The sequence below is a fragment of the Vigna umbellata genome, chromosome 3 (genome assembly GCF_029865625.1).
Source record: "Vigna umbellata cultivar VRB3 chromosome 3, Vumbellata_1.0, whole genome shotgun sequence".
Lineage (NCBI taxonomy): Eukaryota > Viridiplantae > Streptophyta > Magnoliopsida > Fabales > Fabaceae > Vigna > Vigna umbellata.
Genome location: NC_142167.1, coordinates 22,776,767 through 22,788,342, shown reverse-complemented (window position 1 = coordinate 22,788,342; position 11,576 = coordinate 22,776,767). Strand labels below are relative to the sequence as shown.

The 11,576-nt window shown below is 36.9% G+C and overlaps 1 protein-coding gene and 1 long non-coding RNA gene across 2 annotated transcripts; one reads left to right on the top strand and one right to left on the bottom strand.

Moving 5' to 3' along the window:
• Window positions 1–4,820: 4,820 nt before the first annotated feature.
• Window positions 4,821–6,594, bottom strand: LOC148201968 (uncharacterized). The gene is made up of 3 exons (XR_015785077.1): window positions 5,972–6,594; window positions 5,523–5,754; window positions 4,821–5,081 (listed from the first exon to the last, which is right to left on the bottom strand). It is a non-coding gene; the product is annotated as an uncharacterized LOC148201968 (long non-coding RNA).
• A 409-nt stretch (window positions 6,595–7,003) lies between these two features.
• PXY (Leucine-rich repeat protein kinase family protein) lies at window positions 7,004–10,872 on the top strand. The gene is made up of 2 exons (XM_047320220.2): window positions 7,004–9,831; window positions 10,313–10,872. Exons 1-2 carry the CDS (start codon window positions 7,185–7,187, stop codon window positions 10,735–10,737), a joined length of 3,072 nt encoding a protein of 1,023 aa, XP_047176176.2. The 5' UTR covers window positions 7,004–7,184; the 3' UTR covers window positions 10,738–10,872.
• Window positions 10,873–11,576: the final 704 nt, after the last annotated feature.

The window sequence follows — 11,576 nt, the reverse complement described above, 5'->3', positions numbered from 1 at the left end:
TTGAAAAATTAGTTTCATTTTTTTCTACTTTGAAAATATCTTGCTCTGAGGAAAAAGATGGACCCTTAGTTGACTGTGACAAGAATCATTAAATTAATCAACATTTATTAGACCTCTCAACTCCAAACATAGGGATATTTTATTTTATTTTACTTTTAGTTTTTGACTTATAACCTCTTTCAAATTTCAATTCAAGCCTTTTATCTATAAGCAGACAATTGTGATGCTGATAATGAAGCCATAGTTTTCAGAAACCGACTTTGTTAAGTAAAATACTAACTCTTACAAACATCACACACTCTCGTACAAAGTAGAATTAAGCCTCTGAAGAAGTTGATTGAAAGGGTTTATCAATTGTTTCAGAAATAAAGTTCGCAGGGTTCAGTTAATGGTTGAAAAGGTTTTTAAGTTAATTTTTTTTTTGTAACAAATTTTGTAAACAATTCATATAAATATACGTCGGAAGTCTCACATTAACTAGAGACAAGACCAATTTGTAGTATATAAAATATAGATGAATGTAAACCTCACTTTATAAATCAGTTTTGTGAAATTGAGTTAGACTTAAAGTAACGGAGAATGCAAAATGATAAGTAACACTCGTGAAGTTTATAGAATTGAGTACTTTTAATAAACTTTGGTAAATAGTAAAGAATGTGTCTGCATTGCTACTACTGCAATGAATAATTTTGGACATTCTCATTGATTTTGAAGTTATTGTGAAGTATGAATTAACTGCATAACATGAAAGAATGTTACTAGAAACATGAGACAGTTCATAAATGATAGAGAGCAGAAGAAAACTAGGGAAGTCACGTCATGAAGTTTCTAGAGCAGAAAGAAAGGCAGCATCAGAATAAACTTTGTGGTGATGTCAGTGCAGTAAACACTGTTGCAGTTCCAACTCACAGCAACCAAATGCATAGGTCATTGTATTTTCCTTCACATGTTTTGTAATGAACACTTTAATATATATGGTTTGAAAGAGTAGAGACAAACTTTAAATTGGTAGTGAGTGAAGTGAAGAGAAAAGCTGAGAGAGAGTGAAAGAGTTGAAGAAATTGAGAGGGAATCACGCGTGGGGTGGGGAAGCATAGCCTATCCTAACCATCATCATGGCATGTCACATGAGACAATCAAAATGGTAGGGCCATCATGACCATTAGACATGAGAGCAAGCCTCATTCATGGATCATTCATTCATTCATTCATTCATTCATTCATGCTCACTCCTACCACCTACTCATACACCATCATCTGCTTCTGCTTCTGCCTCACCATGCCACTATAGCATGATCATACACTCTTTGGCTTTGGCTATTGCCATTGAGTGTGCCTCCAGTATCTCTTTTCCATCATGCCATATTCCAAACCATGCCTACACAAAATGCATATTTCAATTGCTCAAGTAATGATTACAAATCATGCATGAAATGAAAAAACTTTGAAGCTTGCATGAGATTGTTAGAACACAAGTATGAATGTAAGTTTTATGTTAAGTAAAAATAAGAAAGTTGAACATCATATAAAAAAAGAAAGACTCATAAATTCATCGATTTAAGGTATTAGATTGGAGACGTTGTATCTATGATATTTTTTCTGACTCAATAAAAAGCAAAAAGAATTATATGATAGTGATTCATTAGTATTAATAGTTTATATAAATTAGACTCCTATTTCATTGATGTTATCTGTAGTGATAATGTTTTCTTGAAATACTCAACAGAAAAAAGAAAACAGACAAGAATTGTATAGTGATGATTCGTATATAGGAGGCTGTATACACTATGCTTTGTCATTTTTGTTAGGTGGATGCATTTAAGTCTGGTCCATTTCAGACATGTTCTGAATCATGTATTTGATGATGCAGATTCAGACAGTTCCTATAATGGGGGCAAAACCAAACAACTAAGTATGAAGTACCACCTATATTTGAATAGTTAAACCAATTCCTCTCCAAAGTGTTTTTTTTTATGTTTCATTCTTGTTTATATAAAAGGAAATCTACATTTCTGTCACAAAATGAGACATTCTGAGCAAGCACATAGATTTTCAAACAGGGAACAAGCATTTGTGAAAGAAATCATGCTACTGGTTGTTTAAAAGAAATACATAAAAGTAAGTGATTAAAAAAATTTATGGTGGTTGTAATATATATAAAATTGAAGAAAAAAGAGAAGGTATGATCCTGTAACATCCTAGGGAGAAAGTGTGAAGGGTATAAAGGAGACAGACGAAAGAGGTTGTGGGGCCCACGAGAGCACTGTCCACCAAACCAATGCTCCAAATGGGTCCCAATTCCTTCTGTCTAACTGTGGCGTGGCCTCTGCCAATGTTGTTAGCCCCACTCCACACATCACAGACATGTGCCTATCTGAACCTCACTTTTGTTTTGCATTACCTCTTTTTCTCGTTTCACCATAACTTTAAACTCATTTTTCAAGTTTCAAACTCCCAATACCTCATCTCTACTTCCCTTTACCATACCATCTTCCTACCCTATCGCTCCCTTTCTCTTTGTATCAGATTTTCCATAACACACCAAACTAACATCAATTAATCATGAAGTGTAATCTTCACGATTTCAAAAACACTCTGACGTTCAAGTCAGTGATTAATCCGATCCGATCACAGTAAAATCTTAAATCTGCAATAAATGAAATCACCTGCATTCTTACCTTTGACCTTATTTATAGATTTCGAGATGGATTTGGAATTAATGAAAACCTAATCACAATCCAATCATGATCCATTATTTATTAAGTAACACTTAGTAATCTTGATTAGAAGTGATGTTTAGGAATGATTATTGTTGGATATCGTTAATTCGGTCTCTCACCTTCTATGACCGTGGTGTTCCTATACTAATTATCTAGATTGTTTGAGGCGTGATGACATACTTTAACCTATTTGACCGATCGTCCTTTCTTAGTAGCTCCATTCGGTCGGTCCCATGATACGGCTGTATGACGATACTATAAAATGGAATAAAACTTGTAATTCAAAATCTTAATAAATATATGAATGGATTTTTATCCTTTATTCAATATCTTATATCAATTAAAAGCAAAACAATTTTATAATATATAAATAGATACATTTTTATAAGATTAAGTTAAATTTAAAATATATTTGTTAATTTGATAAAAAAAACAGATGGATTTCATTCTCTCAGTGATCGGTCGAAAAACAACAATTAGTGATAAATGTTTGCAGATTGAGTATTTTTTAGAGTGTTATTATGATATTCCTTTAATACATAAGAAATGTACATGAATATTTGAGATTGTCCTTTATGCCCACAAAACAGTGAGCATTCATACATGTACATACATAATATACGAGTACGTACGTAGGTGTATTCCATGCATGCATGACGTCAAACAGTCCTTTTGTTTTTTGCTTACAATTCGTCCCTGTTGTTATTTTCATTTCGTTCTCCATTATCGCTTTCGTATGCATATTTAGTTATGAAAAGACATGCACGGACACGTGGTTTCTGCTGCGGCTAAGAGCAGTGGATGACGAAAGCTCTTCCATGTACATTTCTTGAACCCTGAAACTACTCTCTCTCTCTCTCTCTCTCTCTCTCTCTCTCTCTCTCTCTCTCTCTCTCTCTCTCTGTCACCCTACAAATTGAATCTGAGATGGAATAAGAATTTAGCTTTTAATCCAAATTGTTTCCTATCATTTTATGACTCCAATGTTTGCAGATTGCCTACAGAATGAACAGAGCTATTAAAGTTCTATAAAAGAGGAATGTGAAATGTGACCTTCATGGATTCTTCTCAGACACTGTTAAACACCCACTACATCAATTCACAGACCAAAAAAATAGAAATGTAATTATCATGAAAAGTGCTATAATGTAATAGAAAAAAGAAAAAAGTTAAAATATTAAGTAAAAAAGTTATGTGTGTTCTTATATATTTTTCCTCACAATTTTACAAATATTCTTATACAATCTTTAAAGAATAAACTCGTTCAAACTTATTTTCTTATATTTTTTTAATACACTTTTGCCACTTCTGTAAAAATAAGAAAAAATATATATTTCTTTTTTCTATTAATTTAAGAATTAAATATGTTTTTATTTTTTAAATTTTTACACAAAATTAAAAGTAGAATTTGTCTTTTTTCAAATTCTGATACGTTTTCATCATCAGATTTTAAAATAAAATGATATAATCTTAAATTTTTAACGTGTTAAATATATTTCAAAATAATACTTAAGGTGTTTATCCTATTTTATAAGTTTCTGATTTGGTGTCAATTAGAAATGCTGTTTAATAATTTCATTAAAATTAATATCATTAGATTAAAAAGATTATATTTATTTATTTTTAAAATTTAAATATTAATTATATTTAAATTTGGGATAGATACAAATTTTAATTTTGCTTCAAAGTTTAGAAATTAAAAGAATATTTAAGTATTAATAACTCTTAATTTAAAGAAAATTACTAAGATTTCAATTGGACGTTTGTGTGTTCAATTTTCCAAAAACCGCAACTCTGATAAGAATATGCTCTTTCTACATAGATGTAATGTTTAGTACAATAATTTTAGCTTTTACGAGTAGGATGATAAATAAAAATCTGCTTTCTTTTATTAGATAACGATATTTTTAATATTTTTTTACAATATTTTAATATTATTTATACATCATTCTGTATTTAGTGTTTGTAATTATTATTATTAATTGAAAAGTAATTTTGAATGAATAACGTAATAACATGTTAAGATGTTATCATAAAATGTTATCAAATTATTATGTTTTTTTTGTAAGTTGAGGTTGAAAACGTGTACGGGTGTCCCTTAAACATGTTGGTGTATCATATAGTCGACAAATTATGAATCATTAGTTAAGAATGGTTCTTTTTCTGACATCACTCGTGTTCTGTTCGCAAAACCATGCATGCAAATCCCTCAACCAGTACGGCACAATTACCCCTTTTTGCCGTTCTTACGCTTATTCTCATAGTAATCAGCATTTTCTGGTCCCTTCTGCTACTTAGCCAAACCAGTTGCAATCAACATACATCTGAACACTGATTCCCAAATTCTCTGTCCAATGAGTCCTGAAAGCACAAATTGGATCAGTTGAAATTGGTGTTTACAGTGTAAAATCATTTTTTGTGTTGAGCAATTTAAAATAAATAATAATAATAATTGGAAAATTATTTGTGGTGTGTGATATATATAAGTAGAGGCCAAAATCGTTCTTAATTAGGGGGTGTTGATTTATGTACTACAGCACTGGTAACAGTGAGAAGAATAATAAAGATAATGAGACATGCATTTTAGAGGAAGAAAAAGATGTTGGATGGCAGTATATGTATGCTCAGTTCTAAGATATTGGGATGAGGATGATTGTGTTTGAAGCTTTATTCTTATCTTAACAAATACTTTAATGACGTTAATGACAGAAAGTAGTAATTGCTCATCATAGTATTGCTTTAGTGAAGTCAAACTGTGCAAAAGCGACAAAATTTAAGCATATTCGGTATTTAATATAGTACCAGTAGTAGTAGTATTAGTTAAGCATCATCAATGAACCCATCATTGTATCCCATTCTTTTCATTAATGCTTTGAAATTGGCAAAACCATTATCTTGAATTTCAAACACCCGCGCCAATTCAGCTCAGAGAATATGCTCTCATTTTATTTTTCGTTTCTTACTCTGCAAGAACTCTTTCTACAAAACAATGGCCGATTCCTCTGACGGTATGTCTCACCAACCACACTTGATTCTGATGAACATAGGTCTGTTAAATAAATGCATATAAAATAGTGCCAGGTGTGTATCTGCTAACTTTAGTAAGGAGGTACCACAGAAAAAAGCATTTCTTAATATCTTTCCGTAATTGGGATAAATTTTGGAAATAACAATATTAAAAAAAAAGTGTGAAATTGATAGATGCTATGGTATGTAATAGAACAGGGTCAAATGGGTTTACATGTACGTACCTGAACTGCCTTCCGGGGTGACAAATTATTACAACATTGCATATTGTGTAAGGAAGCTGAATTTGGGGGAAGATGTGTAATCACATTCCGAATTTGTTTGACGTGTTTTCCGATGGAAAATGCACTGCTAACATATTTGCACAAGTTTGCTGCAACCAGATACAAGGACAGAAAGGAGATTGGGCAATAAGATCATTTTTGTTGTTTATCATTATTTGGCTGGTTCAAGATTTTCATGTTTAAAACTGAGAAAGTTTGGTAAGTTTGTTCTTGTTGCGTCTAATACGTCCAAACAAGGGTCTAATGATCATGAAAATCTGGTCCCAAAATATGGTCACTATTAAGAATGGGGGTGAAGGATTTATTTATATAGATATGCGTGTATCGACACAGCATTCCGTGATTGGGATTATGCAGACATGCTGGAAGTAGCCTATTTAGAATATTTGTGGTCCATACTTAACTGCTTTGGACAAGGTTCTCACCTGAATCTCCATGCTGGAGCCAAGGAATATAACATGGAACTAAAGCCCCAAAATATCACCCTAAAGGAAAAGAATGAAGGGGGAAAATAAAGCAGAAATTAAAGCCTCTACATATATGTGCATAAAGAAGAGGAAAATAAAGAAAAAGAAAAATGGGTTTTTTATTTTAAAATAATGGTTTGGAGGAATATGGTGGGAAATTGAGATGGCTTTCTTGGATCCTGCGAGAGACAATGTCACTGTTACACGTATTTATCAATTTGTTAGCCAAAGATAAAGGAAACAAGGGAATGATGAAAAGTGGGAGCAAAAGAAAAGGAGAAAAGAATTCCGAGAAAATAAAAAAGTATGAGTGGAGATAGCAGACAAAGGTAGAATACTGAGGTAGGAAAGAAAACTAGACAGAGAAAGTGAGATGAGATGATGGTGTAGGAGCTTCAAACAAAGGGACCGAACCGTAGAGAGGTGGATGTAGGTGAATAAATGGTGGTGTGGTATAATAGAAGACGAAGTGGAAGAAGTAGTGGTTAATCTCTCTCTCTCTCTCTCATCCATGTCTTCCAGTACCACCAACAAAACCCACTGAAGCAAATTATCATGATGAAACTCCCTCTGCACCCTGCACTCCGAAAAAGCGATTGCCATCCTCATCAAAATCTTCCTTCCCTTAAATTTACCCCTTTGAACACCACCCCCTTCTCATCCACAACTCCCACCACCCCAAAACCATGAAACCTTTTCTTCTCTTTCTCACATTCTTCTTCCTCTGCCAAACACACCCACTCCCAGTTCTCTCTGCCACAACCCTGCCTCTCCAACTCATCTCCCTCCTCTCAGTTAAATCATCCCTCCAAGACCCTCTCAATAACCTCCACGACTGGGATCCCTCCTCCACCTTCTCCAACTCCAGTCCCCAACACCCAATATGGTGTTCATGGAGAGGCATCACATGCCACTCCAAAACATCACAGATCACTACCCTCGACCTCTCCCACCTCAATCTCTCCGGCTCAATCTCACCCCAAATCCGCCACCTCTCCACCTTAAACCACCTTAACCTCAGTGGAAATGACTTCAGCGGGAGTTTCCAATTCGCCATTTTTGAACTAGCAGAACTCAGAACTCTAGACATCAGCCACAACTACTTCAACTCAACCTTCCCACCCGGCACATCAAAGCTCAAGTTCCTCAGACACTTCAACGCCTACAGCAACAGCTTCACCGGGCCCCTCCCCCTAGAGTTAACCAGCCTTCGTTTTCTGGAACACCTGAACCTCGGCGGAAGCTACTTCAGTGACAGGATTCCACCAAGCTACGGCACTTTCCCAAGACTCAAGTTTCTAGACTTAGCCGGGAACGCATTGGGAGGTTCGCTTCCACCCCAATTAGGCCACTTGACTGAACTGGAACACTTGGAAATTGGATACAACAATTTCTCAGGAACACTACCTTCGGAACTGTCATTGCTCTCTAATCTCAAATACTTGGACATCTCAACCGCCAACATCTCAGGGAACGTGATTCCAGAGCTGGGAGACCTCACCAACCTGGAGACACTTTTGCTGTTCAAGAACAGGTTAACAGGAGAAATCCCACCAACCATAGGAAGATTGAAGTTTCTAAAAAGCCTTGACCTCTCAGATAACGAACTCACGGGGCCAATCCCCACCCAAGTCACCATGCTAACGGAACTAACCACGCTCAACCTGATGGAAAACAACCTGACCGGAGAAATACCACAGGGAATTGGAGACCTACCAAAGCTTGAGATTCTGTTCCTCTTCAACAACTCACTCACCGGAACCCTCCCTCAGCAACTTGGTTCCAACGGGTTACTACTGAAACTAGACGTTTCCACAAACTCACTCGAAGGTCCAATCCCTGAAAATGTCTGCAAAGGTAACAGGCTCGTGAAACTCATACTCTTTCTCAACAAGTTCAGTCATACCCTTCCACCATCTCTTGGGAGCTGCACCTCACTCGCTAGGGTTCGAATCCAAAACAATTTCCTCAACGGTTCAATCCCCGAAGGCCTCACGCTCCTCCCTAACCTTACATTCCTAGATATCAGCAGCAACAACTTTCAGGGTCCAATTCCGGAACACTTAGGTAACTTGCAGTACTTCAACATCTCCGGAAACTCTTTCGGAACCTCCTTACCTGCGTCTATTTGGAATGCAACTAATCTCGCGATCTTCTCCGCGGCTTCGTCGAACATCACCGGTCAAATTCCAGATTTCATTGGGTGTCAGCAACTGTATAAGCTCGAATTGCAGGGAAATTTCATCAACGGTACGATTCCATGGGACATTGGACACTGCCAGAAGCTGATTTTACTCAATCTGAGTCGAAACTCACTCACCGGAATCATTCCCTGGGAAATCTCCACTCTCCCTTCCATCACCGACGTTGATCTCTCTCACAATTCCCTCACCGGAACCATTCCGTCGAACTTCAACAACTGCTCCACTCTCGAGAATTTCAACGTCAGTTTCAACTCCCTCACCGGTCCAATCCCATCGTCCGGAATCTTCCCGAACCTCCATCCTTCCTCCTACTCCGGGAACCAGGGCCTCTGCGGCGGGGTGTTGGCCAAACCCTGCGCTGCCGACGCCCTCGCCGCTACCGCCGATGATCAGGTCGACGTCCGCCGCCAGCAGCCGAAGCGAACAGCCGGTGCAATCGTGTGGATCGTGGCCGCCGCGTTCGGCATCGGGCTCTTCGTGCTGGTTGCCGGGACGCGGTGCTTCCATGCGAACTACAACCGGCGGTTCGGAGAGGAGGTCGGGCCGTGGAAGCTAACGGCGTTCCAGCGGCTGAATTTCACGGCGGACGACGTGCTGGAGTGCTTGTCGGTGTCCGATAAGATACTAGGAATGGGATCGACGGGAACAGTTTACCGCGCCGAAATGACAGGTGGAGATATCATAGCGGTTAAGAAGCTTTGGGGAAAACAAAAGGAGAATATCCGACGGAGGAGAGGCGTTCTGGCAGAGGTGGAGGTGTTGGGAAACGTGAGGCACAGGAATATCGTGAGGTTGTTAGGGTGCTGCAGCAATAAGGAGTGCACCATGCTGCTCTACGAGTACATGCCCAACGGCAACTTGGATGATTTATTGCATGCCAAAAACAAAGGTGATAATCTCGTCGCTGATTGGTTCACAAGGTACAAGATCGCCTTGGGCGTTGCTCAGGGAATCTCCTACCTCCACCACGACTGCGACCCCGTCATCGTCCATCGCGATCTCAAACCCAGTAACATTCTACTGGACGCCGAGATGGAGGCAAGAGTCGCCGATTTCGGCGTCGCCAAGTTGATTCAGACCGACGAGTCCATGTCCGTCATTGCCGGATCCTACGGCTACATTGCTCCAGGTAACCAACCACCCACACCAACACCAGCTCCTACGTTTTCTTAATTTTTTTTTACTGTTCCAAACCATTCAGCTTACCTTAATTAATCAAAAGAAACAAAAGTTCATTTTTTGATTATCAAATTTACTAAGGTGGTCCATTGGGTGTGTGAAACCAAGTTTGAATGAAGAAAGCAAGCAAGTTAAGGTTAAGGTACGAGCATGAGAGGGACTTTTCCTGCCGAATTTCGGTGCATGGGTAGGCGCACTGTTACGCATGGAGGGAGAAGAAGGCTTTTCCTTTTTTGTTTAAATTTGTTAACTTTGGCGAGCTGATCTCGATGGGGTCCACGTCCACTCATAATATTGTCAATTATCATAACTCCTTTGAATGATGAGGATGTTGACTTGGGGTGCATGTATTTTAATGGTGTTTGTTTTGTAGTTGTCTGAATGAAGCATTAACTAACAGTACTTCTTCCTTGGTATGTGTTCCTCTGCAGAATATGCTTACACCCTTCAGGTGGATGAGAAGAGTGACATTTACAGCTATGGAGTGGTGTTGATGGAGATTCTGAGCGGAAAACGTTCTGTGGAAGCAGCATTTGGAGATGGGAACAGCATAGTGGATTGGGTGAGATCAAAGATAAAATCAAAAGATGGAATTGATGACATATTGGACAAAAATGCAGGAGCAGGTTGCAGTTCAGTGAGAGAAGAGATGATTCAGATGCTGAGAATTGCATTGCTTTGCACCAGTAAAAACCCTGCAGACAGACCTTCTATGAGGGATGTTGTGTTGATGCTGCAAGAGGCAAAGCCAAAGAGGAAATTGCAGAATAGTGTTGTAGGTGGATTTGGAGGGGACAATGTCGTTGCTGCTCCCGACATTCCCTTCCCACACAAGCCAATTGCAGAACAATGCTAATGTGTTCATATCATTCAAATGTTTTTTTTTCTTTTTTTGGATATTTTATTTTTTCTTATTGTGGGGGATTGGTATAGGAGAAAGTCATTTTCTATTTTACTTGCAATGGAATTTCAAGTGTTACTTGTTCTGGTTTTTTCTCTTGTCATGACTCTTGTTTGCTGATGCTTATATCTATCTATATATATTCGAGTCTCACCTATATTTCCACGTTTCTGCCTGATTTTCTTTCTAAATCAATCAATAAATAAGTGAAATTGTGTTATGAAACACAATATCATATATTTTTTAATAATAAAATAAATAAATAATTGACACCACAGAGTTTAACATTGCAACCTATTTTATAGTTTTTTTTATTCGATTTGGTTGGAATTATAATTTAATTCACAATTTAAGTTTAAAGTATTAAGATACGAGTGACTTTATTTTTTATATTTTTGTAAAGATAAAATATGTGCATTGGAACTCTGCTTTTATCTTTTGAAAAACATTAAAATCGTATTTAAATACATTGGTTTTGAATAAAAATATATAAGAAAAAGCTAGATAAATTTCCATTTTAATTACGTCATGAGTGAAAATAATTAATAAATATTAAATTTTAATTTTTGTATATAGAATGTAATTTTTTTTATTGTGTACTTTGAACACTTTCTATTTTCTTTTGAAATCTCAACAAAGTTTTTCTTTTAAGGTGTTGCCTTCAACTACTCCATGTCATAAAATGGTTAAAAGATATGTATCTAAGTTTCATGCAAAAAACAATCAAAATAAATGTGAAAAATAACACAATTTAATTATATAATTACATTTTGAAGCTAAATTTTGTGATTAGA